The 20,202-nt window shown below is 46.3% G+C and overlaps 1 protein-coding gene across 5 annotated transcripts in view; it reads left to right on the top strand.

Annotated features, from left to right (window-relative positions):
- TMEM164 (transmembrane protein 164) overlaps positions 1-20,202 on the top strand; it is a 138,645-nt gene that overhangs the window by 59,695 nt on the left and 58,748 nt on the right. For all 5 annotated transcript variants that reach the window (XM_056809436.1, XM_056809439.1, XM_056809438.1 and 2 more), the window contains exon 3: positions 10,717-10,766. In XM_056809436.1, the coding sequence (XP_056665414.1) occupies positions 10,717-10,766 (50 nt within the window). The remainder of the gene's footprint in view (positions 1-10,716; positions 10,767-20,202) is intronic.

The raw sequence follows: 20,202 nt of genomic DNA, 5'->3' as shown, positions 1-20,202 counted from the left end.
CCTCTCTCTCCTCTCCCTCCCCTCCCTTTCCTCTCCCTCCCCTTCTCTCCCTCCCTCTCCTTCCCCTCCCTTCCCTCTACCTCCCCTTCCCCTCCCTCTCCCTCCCCTCCTCTTCCCTCTCCTCCCTCTCCCTTCCCTCCCTTTCCTCTCCCTCCCCTTCTCTCCCCTCCCTCTCCCTCCCCTCCCCTTCCCTCCCCTCCCTCTCCTCCCTCTCCCTTCCCTCCCTTTCCTCTCCCTCCCCTTCTCTCCCCTCCCTCTCCCTCCCCTCCCCTTCTCTCCCCTCCCTCTCCTTCCCCTCCCCTTCCCTCCCCTCCCCTTCCCCTCCTCCCTCCCCTCCCCTCCCCTCCCTCCCCCTCCCGTCCCCTCCTCTCCTTAGGCCCCTTTCCCCTTTCCGAGTGAGGCAGCTGTCAGACTCCTGTTCCTTTGGTTTTTCATCACAGAAGGCCTCTCTCTTGGGCCTCTTTCCTGTTGTCTTGGTTACAGACTTCTTAGTCTTTTTTGGGCAGACTGGACTAACTAAGGAAGGCTTTTAAAAATAGCCACTTTGAGGCTAGCTCTGTGTGCCGCTGCCGCCGTCTGTCCAGCCAGGCTTTCAAGATCCTGCAGGGCCGCCTTGGGCCAATGTGCTGACACCTGGTGACCCGGACGCCGACGCCGGTGCCGGTGCCAATGGCGATGGCGATGGCAAAACAGGCTGCAGGTACCCTGGCCTGGCCAGCCACAGGAGGGGGAGCGTTCTTCCTCTGCCCAAGGACTGGCTCTGGCCTGTGGCTGTTTGGAGCCAGGCGGAAGTAAGGCTTCTGAGAAATCCCTCCAGAACGTTGGAGGAGCCACTTGCACCGGCTCCGGCTCCCTCTCTGTCATGGCTGCCTCTTCCAGCCACTGGAGCTCCGGCTGTGCCCCGAAGTCCTCCACATTTAGGGGAATGACACCACCCTTCCCCCAAGTCGGTGGAGTTTCACCAATGAGCCAAATATTCAAGACAGTTAACTGGGGACAGCTGGGCGGCTCCGGGGAGAGAGTCAGGCCTGGAGACAGGAGGTCCTGGGTTCAAATGTGGCTTCAGACACTCCCTAGACAGAAGCCCCCCATCGCCTAGCCCTTACGGCTCTTCTGCCTTGGAGCCACTACCCAGTAGGGATTCTAAGCCAGAAGGGGAGGGCTAAAATGAAAACGATACTGAAGTACCTACTCTGTGTGAGAGATGGGCGGCGCAGTGACCACAGCGGGGCTTGGAGCCAGGCCGCCCCGGAGAGAGGAGGCTCCCATCCAGCTGCACTTGATCCCAGTGAAATGGCTGGTCCACTCTCTCTTCTACTCTGGGAGGAGCTGGGGACACAAAGACAAAGCTGAGACAGCTCTCGCCTTCAAGAAGGAGCTCGAGCTCAGCACCCAGCCTGTAGAAATGTATACAGTATATCTAGAAAGCAAACCAAGAACATGTGGGAAGACACTTGAGCAGCTGGAGAGAGCAAGACAGGCTTCCTGTAGGAGGCAGATTTGAGCTGAGCTCTGAAGGGAACTAGGGATCTAAGAGGTGGTGGAGGTGAGGAAGGAGCGGTCTCCAGGCAGGCCGGGAGGGCAGCCTAGGCCAAGGCCCAGAGAAAAGAGCTGGAGCTTTGTGCCTGAGGAAGAGCAGGAAGGTCAGTTTGGATGGATCCGAGAGAAGGGTTGCGTTTTGGGTCCTGTAATCAAATCTAGAAACACTGTTCTTCCTCAATTTTCCAGGGATTTCTAGAGAGTCTGGTGGGCCAACACGGCCTTCGGAGGCTTTTTTTTTTTAAACCCTTACCTTCTGTCTTGGAGTCAATACTGTGTATTGGCTCCAAGGCAGAAGAGTGGTAAGGGCTAGGCAATGGGGGTCAAGTGACTTGCCCAGGGTCACACAGCTGGGAAGTGGCTGAAGTCAGATTTGAACCTAGGACCTCCCGTCTCTAGGACTGGTGCTCAATCCACTGAGCTACCCAGCTGCCCCCCGGAGGCTTTTTTTTAACTCCTTCCCTTCCATCTTAGAATCCCTACTGGGGATCAGGTGGAGGGTAGACGTCAAGTCTCAAACCCATCAGTGAGTTAGGAGAATGTCCACCCCAAGCATGTGAAGAATGGGCGAATGAGAACACTTTGTTCCAGTGGCCATGAAGGTGGCAGAAGCAGGCACTGTGGAGCACTTAGAGCTCAGTCAGACATGGAGGATGCCCAGGTCATCCACTGCATCCCGTGGTCATTGTCAGTCCTGCCACTGGACTTGGATCATTCTGGAAGAGAGGACAAGGCCAATGACTTTGCCTAATTCTGCCTCACTTCATTCCGACTCACTTGCAAGTCAAGACCACCTCATGGCGCCATTGGTCTTCACAGATGAGGGATGAGCAGTTCCTTTAATTGATTGACAAGTATCATTTTCTTGTGGCTCTTTACCATCATGGTTGCCCTCTTGTCAAGTGTTCCAGGTTTTCGCCGTCCTTCAGGAAATGGGCAAATGTACAATTCTTGACTTCATCTCAGAGTCTGAGCTTGTGATCTTATGTGGTCTGACCAGAGCAAAGTATTGTGAAATGAACACCTCTCATCAGCCTAGGTTCACATTAGCTGCTGTAGTGACTGTCTCATTACAGGGAGCTCATTTTAAGCTTGAAGCAAGCTAAAAATCTCCCAGCTCTTCCTGATGAGTTCCTGTATAAATACATCTGCCCACTTTTGTCCCTGTGAAGTTGATTTGTTAACCTATGCATAGCACTTTACATTCATGTCCATTAAATTTAATCTTATTTGATTGCTCCAACATCCTAGCCCGGTGAGATCTTTTGAGATCCTGATCCTGTCCCCTAGATGTGTCTCCCATTAGATCTTCATCTGTGCTCTGATCCAAGTAATTGATAAAAATATCACGAATTGTGAGTCCATGCCCATATCCCTGGGGCATTCCACTGGAGAAATCCTTCTAAGTTGACAAAATACTGCTCAGGGCTACTCTTTGGGCCAAGTCGTGAGTCCATTTAACTATTAACTAACCCAATTTATAGCACAATATGAGCCCAGAGGCTCCAGCATTTCTACAAAAACAACATGAGATATTTTGTTAAATGCTTTACTAAAACTTAGCTAAAACCATAGCTCTAGTATTTCCCTGATCTACTAATCACTAGACTGTCAAAAGAAAGCAATGAGCTGAGTCTCGCAGGACTTGTTTCTCTCTTTTTAAAAAACCCTTACCTTCCATCTTAGAATCAATACTGTGTATGAATTCCTAGGCAGAAGAGAGGTAAGGACTAGACAATGGGGGTGAAGTGATTTTTTCCAGGGTCATCCAGTAAGAGATGTATCTGAGGCCAAATTTGAACCCAGGGCCTCCCATCTCCAGGCCAGCTCTCTATCCACTGAGACAACTAGCTACACTAACTTGTTTCTCTTGATGAAGCCAGGCTGGTTCTTTGTGGTCGTTGCTTCCTTTTCGAGATCTTCACTAGCCTTCCCTTTGATAATAACATTGTAGCATTTTGCCAAAATTCAACATCAAGCTCTGGCCCATAGTTTATAATGCTCTCTTTCTTTCATTAAAAAAAAATGAGACATTTGCCCTTCTCTAGGCGGAGACACTTCTTCCGTTCTCCATAATTTCTCTCTTACAGTTTTGTTCCTCCACAATCCTTCAAAGATCATGGACCACAGCAGCTTGGTACATTGGATGCTCTAGTGGATGTATGGAGTTCTGAGCTTGGTGTCAGGAAGACTTGAGTTAGAACCCTGCACTCAACCACTCTCAATTCATTTCCTGGTTTTCAAAATGAGGGTGATAATATAATAACAGCTACCTCAGAGGATCAAACAAGATTCTGTGTATTTTATTTATGCCCATATTATTATGACTACTGGAGGATGCTGCCTGTCTTCGCCCCATGCCTTCAAGTCACCAAGGGGGGCAGGTAGGTGTGCTCCTCCTATCTTATTAGCAGCTCAAAATAACAGGGTTTTAAGTCTCCTATTTTTGTTCTGCCTTTTCTTACCTGAGGACTGTTTTCCCTGGCAGAGACTTCAGAAGCGGAAATAGGAATTGAAGAGCTCTGAGTTAATTCTGATCTCGCTTTTCCCATCCAACCCCTCCCAGCAAGCAGGGGTCCTACTCCTTACTGATTCCTCTTCTTTTCAGCCCAATCTGGCAAAACAATCCCTTTTTGTTGTCCTTTGGCCCATTGTCTTAGGCTTTCAGAGCCCAGATGAGAAAACAAATAGAGCCTTTCCCATTTCAGGGAACTCCTTCCAGAAACTTGAGCTCCACCCAAGGAGTCTGCTGTGAAGGAGGTGGAGGTTCAAGGTCAATGATTCAGGTTATGGGGTGTGGAGTTCAAAGGGAACTCGATTTCCCTCAGCCTTGAACCCAACCTCAGGCTTTTTGTGAGCACGCTTCCCCCATTACCGCTGGCCAGATGACTGAAGGATCCGAGGCTTGTAGATTCCAACCTGGACACATTCTCAGGGTGAATGCCTGAATGAATGAATGAATGAACCAAAAGATATTTGTTAAGCACTTCTTTTACACTGATGGTGTTCAGTTGTTCCCCCAGCTTTGGACTCCGTTTGGGGTTTTCTTGGCAAAGACATCAACGTGCTTTCCCATTCCCTTTTCCAGCTCATTTGACAGATGAGGAAACAGAGGCAAAGAGGGTTAAATGGCCTGCCTAGTTACTAGCAAGTGTCTGAGGCTGGATTTGAACTCAGAAAGAAAGATGAGTCTTCCTAGCGCCAGGTCTGGCATTGGAAATCCACTGCAGCGCCACCTAGCTACCCCTACTACAAACATACAAGACTACCAAAGAGCTCACCTCCTAATAGGGAGAAAGCAGGAGGTTAGGGAAGAAGTGGTGGTAGCCTGGGAGCTATGTTTTGGACAGGGAGGTAAGAAAGATGGCCTCTGGCATTCTCTCCTTTCCGGGAATGGCAGTGCTGATTGGATTGTTGCTCTCACAGGCTTTCCAGTTTTCTCTCTTTCTCTCTCCCCACCCTTGCCCCCATTTTACAGATGAGGAAACTAAAGCATGTGGTAGTTAAATCACTTGCTTGGGTCCCCCAGTTAGTAAATCTCAGAGACCAGGATTCAAATTTACATCCTCCTGACTGAAAGTCCCACCACCTCCAGGAGCTTAAGAGTTTGCCTTGGGGAAAAGAGGTCACAGCAGCAAATGACTTAAGGAGAGACAGAGACCGAGGAGGAGGGAGACAGAGAGAGAGAGAGAGAGAGAGAGAGACAGAGACAGAGAGACAGAGAGAGACAGAGAGAGAGAGAGAGAGAGAGAGAGAGAGAGAGAGAGAGAGAGAGAGAGAGAGAGAGAGGGAGGGAGAGAGGGAGAAAGAGACAGACAGACAGACAGAGAGAGAGGGAGGGAGAAAGAGACAGACAGACAGACAGACAGACAGACAGACAGACAGAGAGCACCAATGAGGAGTTGACAAAGCTGGGCAGCGTTCATTAAGTAAAGGCTGATGGAATCTCCTCATTTATTCAGCTCATTTTGTTATGAGTCTGCCCTGTTCCAGACCTCTGACAGGTTTCATTAGAGACTGGACTTGGAGCTGGAAGGGAGCATTAGGTCTGGGCCCCTCATTTTACAGAAACTGAGCCACAGAGAAGGGAAGTGGTGCTTAGGATGAGTTTTTGCCCACCCACAAAACCCATCCATTTGGCCGCCTGTTCTCTGGTTCTCTTTAAGCCCTTTTGGAGGGGTTTCTTCTGAGAGAGAGACTTGAGAGCAGACGGGCAGCTGTGCCTAGGCTAGAGAAAGAGAAGAGCAGCAGATGTTGCCTAACTCTTGGTGCTGAGGCCTGAGGATGCTGGGGCTTTCAAAGAGCAGAGACCCACCACTCCTCTGTCCTTCCCGCTCCCCTCCCAGAGCTGGAAGGTAATTCAATCTGGGTTCTACCTGTATTATTACACAAAACAGATTTCCATAGTATTTATTTTTGTAAATGAATGATCTAGAACCAAACCCCCAAACACAAACCCAAATAAACAAGTGAAAAATCGCCTGCTTTCATCTTCACTCTGCCTTCACCAGTTCTTTCTCTGCTGTCCTGGGTCATTGTATTGCTGAGAGTAGCCAAGTCTGTCACAATTGATTGTTCCACAATATTGCTGTTTCTGTGCATCAGGTTCTCCCGGTGCTGCTTATTTCACTCTGCATCAGTTCATGGAGGTCTTTCTAGTCTTTCTGAAATCGTCCTGTTCATCATTCCTTGTAGCACAATAGTATTCCATCGGCATCATAAACCAAATTGTTCAGCCATTCCACAATTTTTAAAAAAGAAAACAAGAACAAGAGGAAGAGAAGAAAAGACTCCGCAACAAATGATCAATAGATGGGGGAAATCCAACATTATATGTGATATCCCCAACCTATGGACCCCCACCTCTGCAGAGAGGCAAGGAGGAGGTGTCTTCTCATGTGTCTCCTTTGGGGCCAAGTTTATTGTTTGTCATTTATAGACCTTCAATTTCCATTTATGTGCTGAGATCATTCTTTCCATTTAAATTGTTGTCATTGTTTATATTGTTTTCCTGGATCTACTTACTTCACTCTGCATCCATTCATATAGATCTATTCAGATTTCTCTGTATTCATCTCATTCATCATTTCTTTTTTTTTTTAATTAAACCCTTAACTTCCGTCTTGGAATCAATACTGAGTACTGGTTCCAAGGCAGAAGAGTGGTAAGGGCTAGGCAATGGGGGGTCAAGGGACTTGCCCAGGGTCACACAGCTAGGAAGTGTCTGAGGCTAGATTTGAACCTGGGACCTCTCGGTCTGGCTCTCAATCCACTGAGCCACCCAGCTGCCCCCTCATTCATCATTTCTTAAAGCACACTGATAATCCATTACATTGACGGACCACAGTTTGTTCAGCTATTCTCTAATCAATGGGCATGCACTTTGTTTCCAATTCTCTGCTACCGCAAAAAGTGCTGCTGTAAGTATTGGGCTGTCTGTGTAGACTTCCTTTTTGTCAATAGCCTCCTTGGGTAGATGCCTAATTATGCAATCTCTGGGTCAAAGGATGTTGGTGGCAGAATTCCAAATTACTTTCTAGAATGGATATGTCTCCTTCGTTTTTGTTGCATGGCCAACCCTTGGCTTTGAATGACTGACATCCTAGAAGCATGCATTTTATGCTGGCAAGGCAGCTTGCCATAGTGGATAGTGGTCTCTGCATCAGCAGGGCCTAAGTTCAAGTCCTGCCTGTGACTCAAGGTGGTTGTGTGACCTAACTTCTCAGGACTCTAAAGAAGACCACAGGGGGCAGCTGGGTAGCTCAGTGGATTGAGAACTAGCCCTAGAGACGGGAGGTCCTGGGTTCAACTCTGGCCTCAGACACTTCCCAGCTGTGTGACCCTGGGCAAGTCACTTGACCCCCATTGCCTAGCCCTTACCACTCTTCTGCCTTGGAGCCAATACACAGTATTGACTCCAAGACGGAAGGTGAGGGTTTAAAAAAAAAAGAAGACCACAAGTTGCTTATAAGGATAATAAAAGTTAGCATTGATAGTTTGCAAACTAGTTTATATCCATTAACTCATTTGATTTTTGAAACCCTCAGAAAGAAGGCAATTGAGGCTGAGAGGTCTTAAATAACATAGCTGGTGAGGGCCTATGGTGGGATCTCTCTTACTCTTAAGTCTATCACTTTATACATCTGTTTGGCTACTTCTCTTATTTTATCATAGAGTTTGGAAGGGACTCCAGAGGTCATCTAGTCTGCAGACCCTTCATTTTATGGAGGAGGAAACTGAGGCCCAGGGAGGGGAAGGGACTTGCCCAATGTCACACATATGGGACCTGAGATCTAGGGCTGGAGGGACCCTCAAAGGACAGTTACTACAACACCTGCATTTTACAGAGAAGGAAACTGAGGCCCAAAGAGGAAAAGTGATTTGCCCTAGGTCACTCACAGAGTCAGAGATCTTGAGCTGGGAAAGTCCTCAAAAGCTAGCTCATTCAACCCTCTCATTTTTCAGATGAGGAAACTGAGGCCAGAGTAGATGATTTGTTCAAGGTCATACAATTTATAAGTAATGGAGACAACATTTGAGCCCAGCTCCTCAGATTCAATGAAATTATAGGCCTGGATTGGATTCTTCCTTCCCTGTTTGCCATATCCATGAATTACTGCATGCAACTTATCATTGATAATGCACGTATACCCACAATGCATCTCTTTTTTGCCCTTTGGGACACCCCAAATCTGGATTCACTTCAGCCCACACTCTTCCTCTTTGGAGGCAGCTTAGGTGTCCCAGTCAAGAAGCCTCGGGGTTCAAATACAGCCTCGGATATATACCAGCTTTATGACCCAGGGCAAGTCACTAAATTTCTATCAGCCTCAGTTTCCTTAACTATAAAATGGGGTTAATTAATAGCATCTACCTCTTGAGATTTTTGTGAGGATCAAATGGGAGAATAGTTAAAAGGTGCTTCCCACAGTACCTGGCACATAGTGGGTGTTTTATAAATGTTCATTTCCTTCTCATTCAGTTCTGGGTCTACTTCATTTTGGGGTCTGATGGACCAACAAGTGGGCTATCCATCCAGCTGCATGGCACGACTTCAGGAATATCTTTGCCTTCTTGGTTGTCTTGGGGAGATGACTGTCTCCCCTAGGTGGCTGTGGCCTTCCCTTTCAGGGCTGGAGGAGGTCTACACTACATGCCCCACAGACCCAAGGGTGTCTAGGTCTTAGGGTTGAGGGCAGTGGCCAACAACTTTGGAAAACAGACACGAGCCCTTTGGGGCAGACTTGTACGAGCTAGTCCAGAGGGAGGTGAGTGTGAAGAGTCCCCAGTACCTACAGTGATCCAAGGCAGAACAGCTGGGAAAGACTTCAGAACAAGGGCTTCTGGAGAGCAGAGATCGTTTGGCTATTCCCCGGCGTCTAGTGTGGTACCTGACACATGTTTAATAAATGCTTTAGGGCACCTAGGTGGCACAGTAGATAGAATGCTGGGCCTGGAGCCAGGAAGATCCGAGTTCAAATTTGGCCTCAGATACTTCCTAGCTGTGTGACTTTGGGCAAGTCACTTGACCCTGTATGCCTCAGTTTCCCTATCTGCAAAATGAGCTGGAGAAGGAAATGGTAAACAACTCTAGTATGTTTGCCAGGAAAACCCTAAATGGGGTCAGAGAGTCAGACACTACTGACAGATGACTGAGGCACAACAATATATGCTTGCATCGGAGGTGGTTGGTTGACTAAGAATTTTACCCCATGCAGTGACCAATCATAACTTTAGAAAACTGATCATGAATGAATGAAGCATACTTTCTGACTCTTGATAGAGGGATGGTGGCCCACAGGTTCAGAATGAGACATATACTTTCATTTTTTTTTAACCCTCACTTTCTGTCTTAGAATCAATACTGTGTTATTTCCAAGGTAGAAGAATGGTAAGGGGTAGGTAGGCATTTGGGGTTGAGTGATTTGCCCAGGGTCACACAGCTAGGAAGCATCTGAGGCCAGATTTGAACTCAGGACTTCCCATCTCCACGCCTGGCTCTCTATCCACTGTTCTGCCAAGCTCCCCCAAACATGAACATTTCAGTAAGCAAAGAAAAACAGAAAAGAAGGATTCCATATTAATCTGAGATCATCTATTGTGTATTTTTTAAAATGTATATTGTGTATAATCCAGTTGTGTCCACACTGGCTCACTTGCCTGTGTCCTCTTCTGAGTTTCTTTCACTCTGTTTTAAGATGTCTTATTGACTTTCATTTCTTCTTTGTTGTGGATTGAGATCACTACCCACTTGCCTACAAATTAAAGCCCTCCCCTTTAATGAATAAGTTCTAATCAAACAAACAAAAAAAAAATCCGCACAGTGGATGTGCCCTAAAATGTAGGTGCCATCCTATATGTGTGGTCAGTGACTTCTGCTAGGATATGAGAAGCTGGTTTCCTCTGGAATTGTGGTTGGTCATTGCATTAAGAGTTCTGCAGTTTTCCCTGGTTTGTTTGACAATGTTGCAGTCAGTCTGTATGTTGTTCTTCAGCTTCTACTCACTTCTCTATGCATCAGTTCATAAAGTCTTCTTTGATTTCTCCCAGTCTGTCCTTTGCCATCGTTTCTTAGGATACAGTAATATCCCATTACATTTATATGACCATTTCGCATTTGATGGGCACCCTCTTTGTCCACAAGAGCTCCTGTGGATCTTTTGGTGCCAATGGGTCCTTTTGCTCAATCTTTCATCTGTTTGGGGTATTAACCCCCAATGGTGGTATTTGGGGATCAAAGAGTATACACAGTTTAGTGACTTTGAGGATATCATTTCAAGGTACTTTCCAGAATGGTTGGGCCATTTCGCAACTCCACCAACAATGTATTAATGTCCTTCCACAGCTCTGCCAACACTTATCATTTCCATTTCAACCATCTTTCCTTATCGGATAGGGGTGATGTTTTCACTTACATTTCTCTCAGCATTGGGGATTTGGAGCATTTTTTTATATGACTGTTGATGAGCCAGATTGCTTCCCTTTGAGAATTGACCGTTCCTGTCCTTGTACCATTCACTCATTAGGGAAGAACTCTTGCCTTTTCTTGGTCAGGAGATTTTTAACAGACAACTTGCCTCAAACATCTTTACTCTTGACTCGTTTTCCATTCTGATTTTAATTGCCTTGATTTTCCTGTGTTTGTTTTAAGCTGACATCGTTTGTTTTTCATTGCAGATATTCCTCTTGGCCTGTCCTCCCTGTCCGGGTGTCGTGGTCATCTTCAGGTAAGGTTATGGGCACATGACGTTGAAGACCTTATCACGGCCCTGACTTGGGATAATTGTTAGGATCTTGCAAGTTCAAGTTAGTCAAAGGCCACGGAAGGAGGAGAGAAGAAGTCAGGAGTATTTCCACATCATTGGTTTGTGTCCAACTTCCAGCTGCTGCTGCTGTTTCTTTTTCTGGCAAAGTCAGGTTCCCTGGGGAAGGTGGATTTCCTGGCGAGACTTTTCAGTGGGCCCTCACATGTTGCCCTGGGCAAGACTGATTCTCTTTCCCGAAGGTCCTTTTGTTTTTTAACTTGAGGTTTGTTCTGAGAGGCATTACTTTGAAGGCTTTTGTGTTGTTTTTAAGATATGTGCCCTAACTAGGGGAAAGAAGGGCAGCAGCATATCAGAAGCCATAGCAATCTTAAAAATACCAGAATCACAGAAAAAAATTCAGAGTTGGAAGAAACCTCCGGAACATCTAATCCAATCTCTCCCTCAAAAAGTATACCTTTGGGGGCAGCTGGGTGGCTCAGTGGATGGAGAGCCAGGCCTAGAGAGGGATGGTCCTAGGTTCAATTCTGGCTTTAGCCATTTCCTAGCTGTATGATCTTGGACAAGTCACTTAACCCCCATTGCCTACCCCTTACATATAATCAATAGATTATACGCCACCCTTTCTATATACCCAGCAGGTACTCATCTAGATTTGGTTCAGAAGTCAAAAAGGAGGGAATAGTTTGAATAAAATTGTCTATGCAGGCTCTGAGTCATCTTCAGCAAACTCAAAGGAACCTGCTATTCTACTGCTCTCACCCCTGTCAGGGACCCCCCCTTCATCCCACATTGCCTTTTTCTAGATCACTAGGCCACTCCCTTAAAAGCACACGTTTATGCTCACACACTAATAGGAGTTAAGTGCTGAAAGGGAGCTCTGTGGTCAAATGGACCAACCCATACCAATCCCCAAGGGATCTCTGCTACAGCATCCCTGATGGCTGGCGAGCCAGCTTCTGCTTAAAGGCCCCCAAGGAAGGGGAGCCCACGACCTCCCTGGGTAGCCTTCTCCACTATGAGACAGCTTCCATCATTAGAATAGAACTCCCCTTCTGAGGTCCCCACCCCAGGTCTTCTTATCTCCTGGCTAGACATTCCAGTTTCCCTCAGATGCTCACACGACGCTAGCCTGATTACCCTGCTCTGGACAGACTCTGGCTTATCAATGTCCATGTCAAACTCTGGTCCCTAGAAGTGAGTCATCCTCCCAGACTCAAAAGGATGATAGAGCTGACTTATGGGATGAAGAGAGGTGCACCTGGTCTGTCCTTACCTCATCTCTGTCCTTACACAGCCACACCCACATCCTAAAACAAGAACAATGTTGCTCTTAGCTGAGATTCTAGTTCTTACTCTGCTCCTAACCCCACTGTGTGATCTAGAGTGGTGGACAAGGAGCTAAGCTTGGTCCCTGGAAGCCCTGAGTTGAAATCCTGCCTCAGACACTAGCTGTATGACCGTGAGCAAGTCACTTCCCTGGGGCCTCAGTTTCCTTCTCTGTAAAATAAGAGGATCAGACTAGCTAGCCTTAGACACTAGGTGTGTGACCCTGGGCAAGTCACTTATCCCTATTGGCATTAGTTTCCTCATCTGTAAAATGAGCTGGAGAAGAAAGAGACAAACCACTCCCAGATCTTTGCCTAGAAAACCTCAAATGGCTTCAGCAATAGTTGGATCCTTCCAGGACTAGGTCTAGGATCCTATGGGTGATCTTGAGCAAACCATCTTGCTTTCTTGGCCTCAGTTCCCTTCTCTGTCAAATGAAGAAGTTGGAGTAGATAGTCTCTGAAGTTCCTTCCAGCTTTTGATCTAGGATCCTATGTGTAACCTGTGGCAAATCATCTCACTCCCTGGGCCTCAGTTTCCATTTCTGTGAAATGAATGGGTCAGATTGTCTGGTTTCTAAAGGCCCTTCCAGCTCTAGAGGTATGTGTCCCCTCCCCTCTCTGGTAGGGAGACAACAGTCTCCCCTAATCATTAAAATGGAACCAGAAGGGAGTGGGCGGAAGTTGGGTGAGATGAATATTCCAAATGGAAAGAATCAGAATAGGAGCTGAATATTGGCTATTTGCTGTGTACAACCCCCCAAATTAAGTACAACGGGGGAGAGGAAACAGAGTGAGATGAGACCCAGTCCAGGTTTCCAGGGAGCTTATCCAGAAGGCAGCAGAGGTGACAAGGAAACAACCCACAGATGCCCAAATAACTCTTCAATGAGGTCATAAAGGATAAGTACTATCAGAGGGACTCAAGTGCCATTATCAAGATGTAACCAATGAAGGCCAGAAAGTGCCATGGGGGCTCAGGAAGGGTTGGAGGAGGCAATGCCATTAGAGTGGACCCATGAAGTTTGTTTTTCTTTTTATTTAAATTAATTTATTTAGTCAATTTAGAACATTATTCCTTGGTTACAAGAATCATATTCTTTCCCTCCCCTCTACCCACCCTTCCCGTAGCTGATGCACAATTCCACTGGGTGTTACATGTGTCCTTGATCAAAACCTATTTCCATGTTGTTGGTATTTGCCCTAGGATGTTCATTTAGAGTCTACATCCCCAGCCATATCCCCTTGACCCATGTAATCATGCAGTTGTTTTTCTTCTGTGTTTCTACTCCAATGGTTTTTCCTCTGAATGTGGATAGTGGTTTTTCTTGTAGATCCCTCCAAGTTGTTCAGGATCACTTCATTGCCACTAATGGAGAAGTCCATGACATTCGATTGTACCACAGTGTATCGGTCTCTGTGTACAATGTTCCCCTGGTTCTGCTCCTTTCACTCTGCATCACTTCCTGGAGGTTGTTCCAGTTCACATGGAATCCCTCCACTTTATTAGTCCTTTGAGCACAATAGTATTCCATCACCAACAGATACTACAATGTGTTCAGCCATTCCCCAATTGAAGGGCAGCCCCTCATTTTCCAATTTTTTTGCCACCATGAAGTGCAGCTATGAATATTCTTGAACAAGTCTTTTTCCTTATTATCTCTTTGGGGTACAAACCCAGCAGTGCTATGGCTGGATCAAAGGGCAGACAGTCTTTTAGTGCCCTTTGGGCATAGTTCCAAATTGCCCTCCAGAATGGTTGGATTAATTCACAACTCCACCAGCAGTGCATTAATGTTCCAATTTTGCATATCCCCTCCAGCATCCATTACTTTCCTTTCCTGTCATGTTTGCCAATCAGCTAGGTGTGAGGTGGTACCTCAGAGTTGTTTTGATTTGCATCTATCTGATTATAAGAGATTTAGAACACTTTTTCATGTGATTATTAATAATTTTTATTTCTTTGACTGAAAATTGCCTATTCATGTCCCTTGCCCATTTATCAGTTGGAGAATGACTTGATTTTTTGTACAATTGGTTTAGCTCTTTATAAATTTGAGTAATTAGACCTTTGTCAAAGGTTTTTGTTATGAAGATGGTTTCCTAATTTGTTGCTTCCCTTCTAATTTTGGTTGCATTAGTTTTGTTTGTACAAAAACTTTTTAATTTGATGAATTCAAAATTATTAATTTTACATTTTGTGATTTTTTTCTAGCTCTTGCTTGGTTTTAAAATCTTTCCTTTCCCAAAGATCTGACAAGTATACTATTCTGTGTTCACCTAATTTGCTTATAGTTTCCTTCTTTATATTCAAGTCATTCACCCATTCTAAGTTTATCTTGGTATAGGGTGTAAGATGTTGATCCAAACCTAATCTTTCCCATACTGTCTTCCAATTTTCCCAGCAGTTTTTATCGAATAGTGGATTTTTGTCCCAAAAGCTGGGATCTTTGGATTTATCATAGACTGTCTTGCTGAGGTCATTTACTCCTAGTCTATTCCACTGATCCTCCTTTCTGTCTCTTAGCCAGTACCAAATTGTTTTGATGACCATTGCTTTATAGTATAGTTTGAGATCTGGGACTGCAAGGCCCCCTTCCTTTGCATTTTTTTTCATTATTTCCCTGGATATCCTTGATCCTTTGTTCTTCCAAATGAACTTTGTTATGGTTTTTTCTTATTCAGTAAAAAAGTTTTTTGGAAGTTTTATGGGTATGGCACTAAATAAGTAAATTAATTTGGGCAGGATTGTCATTTAGTGAGAGATCTTCTGATACTACTGCCATAACTCTTTGTCTTGTACCATGCTGCCCAATCAAGGTCCCTCTCGAAGACATGAAGAGACCATGGCACAGGACTGGCATGCCCACATCAAAGATGGCCATGTGCTCTGTAAGCAAAGAAGAATTGCAGTAGCTCAAAAGAAAGATGAGCTGCGCAAATTTAGAGCCATCTCCATTCTAAATGTCGCCAATGGGTGATCGTGCCTGACCCGTGGTAGAGCTTCTGAGCTCGTATTGGTCTGATCGGCTGCAGTTGGACAACTTGTAGTTTGACCCTGACATCATGATGTTGTTTTGATCCTTTTCCAGTACCAAAAGACAACAACCACTGCCACCACCGTAATAGGGGAGAGACTGCACCAGGCCAGGCAAGAAGTGATGAGACCCATAGGGCTAGAGAGAGGGTTGGGCAAGTCACTTGACCCCCATTGCCCAGCCCTTACCTCTCTTCTGCCTTAGAACCGATACACAATATTGATTCCAAGATGAAAGGTTAGGATTTTAAAAAAACAAACAAAAAATGACTTGATAAGATATGTGGGTGGGAGCAAAGGCGAGAGGGGTCCTGCCCTAGGGTCTCAGAAAGTGAGTGTGACCAGGAGAACAGCAGCCATTGGAAAATGAGGAGTGAACTGCAAGGGATTGTCTGGGGGAATCTTTAAATGCCCTGGTAATTGAGGGAAATGGGCCTGTTGTCTGCAAGCTAAGTAGTGAAGTGGGAATATGAGTGGCGTCCTAAAAGCCTCCTGATGGGCCAAAGTTGAGGATTGTAAACTGATGTAGCACCTTGTTTCTCTGACCCCTGGTGGACCAAGGCTAATATATTGATTCTACAAGGGACTTTGGGGCAGGACATCCCATTCTTTTTGGAGGTCAGCTAAGAATAGTGAGCTTTGCCCACCAGGTTCTAGGCCTGGGGAGATCAGGCATGGTCCACACTGGGCCCGCAAAATGTGAGCTAAAGATTATTAGCAGCTTTAAGTATTGTCTAGAATAGGCCAGATCGGAATTGGTATACATACTTTAGGTTCTCTGCAGTCTTCCTCTTGACAACATTTGTATACCTCACCTCAAGGTTGGCAAAGCATTTGGTTGAATTTTATCCTCATGGCAACCATGGGAGATGGGGTTATTATTTTCCACATTTTACAGATGAGGGAACTGAGGCACAGAGAGGTTCAATCACTTGCCAGCATCACAGTTAGCAAGTGCCCGAGGCCAGATTTTAATTTAGTTTCTGGACTCCAGGTCCAGTGTTCTATCTGCTGTGCTAACAACATATGGTACTTCCTGTGGGAAAAAGTCCTACAAAACACACACTTGTGGCCTTGATTGTGCAGCAACAAAGAGAAGAGGTAGCATCTCACTTCTGACACTTGTGACTTTGGGTGAGTCCAATCTCTCTGGGCCTCTTTGGTCTCAAGTATAAAATGCTATGTTTACACTGCATGGGTTAGGTCTATTCTAGCAAATCCATCTCTCTGGCTCCTAGTTTACTTTTCTGTAAAAATTTGTGTTGGAGAGGTTGAACCAGATGGTCTCTGAGGTTCCTTCCAGTTATAAGTCTTTGATTATTCTAAGATTTCTCTGTTTCTCAATTTTCTCATCTGTAAAATTGGAGAATTGGGTTCTGTGATCTCAAAGATCCTGTTAAGCTCATAATCTATGATCCAATGACTTGTGCCTCAGTTTCCTTAGCTGTAACATGAGGGAGCTGGGCTATGTGATCTCAGTATAATTCCAGCTCTATAATCCCAAGGAGAAAGGGGAATCAGAGTGGGAGAGAGGAAAAGCTAACCGGGATTCCCAATGGACTTGGGCCAAAGAGCCCAGGAACTCTGGACCTCAAGCCAGAGGTTAGAGTGGCACATTTTGGAACCAAAGGAATGAAGAAAACTATACAAATGCTATGATTCCTCAGTGAGGACTGCCTGGAACCCCAATGAAACCCAGCTCAGAAGCTATGGCCAGTCACTTCCTACAGCTGTCCACTTCCTTTCTTCCAACTGGCCATAGCCTCATACATAGGAAGGTGCCTAGGCCCATGCAGTTTCCCTTCACTATTTGTAGGGACTGGGAGCAAGGGCATAGAGAGGGGGTATTGTGCTGGGCCAAACCCCAAACGCCCAATTAAAAGGCCAAGTAGAAGAGGGATGCACGGGACCAAAGAGCCCTTGGCCCAGCTCCAAACAGAAATCAGCATTCCTGGAAGTTGGCCCCATCACCAATGTTTATTAAAGCAGATCCAGCCCAGGGAGGGGCAGGTTCAGTGGGGAGGGAGAGGAGTGTGGGCTCTGACAGGTTCAGGGGTCAGGGGAACATCCAGGTTCAGATGGCCAGCAAGGCGAATAGCAGGCGAGAAAATGGCGGGGCATGGCGGAGGGAGCTTACCTGAACTAGCAGGAGATACAGGCCTGGAACTAGGGGAGAACCTGAGGATAGAGGTGTGGGAGGAATCGTCAATGGGCTTGGAAACCATGAGGTCACCAGGAGATGGGGAGAGAGCTGAGGACAGAGGCTTGGGAACCCCAACATTTTAGGGGACCTGGAGAAGGAAACAGTCAACAGAGGAGGGGCAATAGGTCACAGGGGAGAGGCAGCATGTTATTGTGTCAAGAGCATGTTACTGTGACCTCAAATCAGGAGTCCTGGGTTCAAATCCCACTTGAGATACTTCCCTGGCTGTGGGGGTCAATAGCATAAGTCGTAGTACCTCCAAGAGCCTCAGTTCCCCCAACTTTCTTTTTTTCAAACCCTTACCTTCTGTCTTAAAATCAATGCCAAGTTTTGGTTGCAAAGCAGAAGAGTGGTAAGGGCTAAGCACTGGGGGTTAAGTGACTTGCCCAGGGTCACATAGCTAGGAAGTGTCTGAGGCCAGATTTGAACCCAGGACCTCCCATCGCATCTCTAGGTCTGACTCTCTATCCACTGAGCCACTTAGTCCCCCCCCCTCCACATCCTTCTAATGGGGTAATAATTCTTACATTCCTTGCCACCCAGAGATGGTGTGTAGAAACTGATGTATAAATGTGTTACTCTTATTATGAACTAAGTTCATACTCAATGCCATTATTCAGACAATACATTTTTATTAGGTGCCTACTATGCACTAGGCACTGAGGAAACCAAGCCAAAACCAGACCATCAGCACCATTAACACATAGTATAAGGGGGCAGCTGGGTGGCTCAGTGGATGGAGAGCCAGACCTAGAAACAGGAGGTCCTGGGTTCAAATCTAATCTCAGACACTTTCTAGCTGGGTGACCCTGAGCCAGTCACTTAACCCCCATTGCCTAGCCCTCACCACTCTTCTGTCTTGTGAGGGTTACATAAAAAACAACACAGTAGAGGCAATCTCTATTGATCTGAAGGTTAGCTTGTCCCCTTGTCTCCTATCTTCATTTTCTTTAGTTGTGACTCGTCGTCCCTCCATGCCAGACATGCCAGTGAGGGGCCAAATTAGGAAAAAAGGAAGAGGAAAGTTGTTGGCAGATCACACATCAGTGTGTTCACTGTAGAGCATCTTCTTAGTAGAAGAGTGATGCTGATTGCCAGTGTGCACAGCCTCTCTCTAATGGTTTTCTCCTTGTTGGTAGAAAGGGTGGCTGCTCACTGGAGCAACCGTGTATGCTGTTCTTGGAGTCCTGCAGAGTTATTTCATCGAAGCCTCCCTGTATTTCTTCAGAGCTTCATATTCCCCTTCCCCTAGGGGTGTGTAGAAAATGCTGCAAAAATGTGTCTCCACTCAGTTGTTATTTAGGTAACACACATTTATTAGGTGCCTACTATGTGCTAGGCACGGGGGAAACAAAGCCATCAGACCATCAGGATCACTGATACACAGTACAGCTAATTTCCAATCCCCAGTCTTCGTTTTTCCTTGTAGCTCCGATGAATCTCCCATTTGTCCTTTCTTCTGTAAGTTATGGCCAAAGTTATGCTGGCAACCCTAAGAACTGGGGAAACCGAGTAGGAAAGATCAAAGTCAAGGATGGAGGAGATTAAATTGGGGGAAAAGGGAAATATTCACTTTCTTTCCCAGCCTCTGTTTCTCTAGCCATCAAAAGTCACCACGACTTTGCCATTGTCTTTAAAAAAAATAAACCCACTCCATCTGCCTTGGAATCAGTACTATGTATTGGTTCCAAGGCAGGAGAGAGGTAAGGGCCAGACAATGGGGGTGAAGTGACTTGCCCAGGGTCACTCAGCTGGGAAGTGTCTGAGGTCAGATTTGAACCAGGATCTCCTGTCTCTAAGTCTGACTCTCAATCCCCTGAGCCACTCACCTGCCCCTGACCTTGCCATTTTCTTGATGGCTTTTGCTTTCTCTCTGGCCCTCCCCCTTTTGCCAGACCTTTCAAAGGAGAAAGGGATGTGTGGTCATTAGGCCGTTCTCCTCCCCTGCCATCTTGGGGATGATTCGCTACTAAAAGGGTACTCGCTGGAGTTCTCTACTCTTGACTTTAGTTCCGATTCTTCCCTCTCTCTTCCAGTCTCTTCAGCCATCCTTCCCCCTTGCCCAGGGCTCGAGGCAGGAAAGAAGTCCTTAACAGGGAGGGAGGGAGCCGAAATTCCAAATGCCTCTTTTCTTCTCAGCCTCCCTGTTCCTCAAGGCGCTTTGAAATGGTTGGAAAGAAATGCCGTGCCCCAGGGCTTTCTTACCCAGTTCCGGCAGGGCCCCTGAATCCCCCCAGAACGATCAGTCACGCTTCTGGAGCTCTGCTTGGACAGGTTCCTACGGCGCCATCCTCCATGGTATCCCTCCATGGCTCCCAACTTTGGGGAGCACCGAGACTTCTGGGGGTTCCTTCCGTTCTTCTTTCTAGTTGTTCTGTCCATAGGGGGGCAATTCTTTTCCATCCTTGCTCTTTGCCCCTTTTCATGTAAAATAAATCACGCCATCCTAACTGCCATCGCGGCCGCATAATGAAAAGGAACTACTTTTTCTTCGATCTGGTGAGAATCACCAGAGTAATTGAAGCTCTGTTTATCAATACAAGCTGAGCTTTCTCAAGATGGGAGGTTTTTCTCTATCTGTTTTGTAGATAGCCGCCGCTAGGTGGCGCTGTAGTGGATAGCGTCAGAAAGGCTCATCTTCCAGAGTTCAAATGTGGCTTCAGACAATCACTAGCCATATGACCCTGGTCACCCTACTTGCCTCAGTTTCCTCATCTGCCAAATGAGCCGGAGAAGGAAATGGCTAATCCCTCCAGTCTCTTTACCAAGAAAACCCCAAATGGGGTCTTAAAGAGGCACGGCTGACAAATGACTGAACAACCAAACATTTGT

Source organism: Monodelphis domestica, chromosome X (assembly GCF_027887165.1).
Source record: "Monodelphis domestica isolate mMonDom1 chromosome X, mMonDom1.pri, whole genome shotgun sequence".
Lineage (NCBI taxonomy): Eukaryota > Metazoa > Chordata > Mammalia > Didelphimorphia > Didelphidae > Monodelphis > Monodelphis domestica.
The sequence above is the reverse complement of the archived record's forward strand: the minus strand, read 5'-3'. Positions and strand labels throughout refer to the sequence as shown.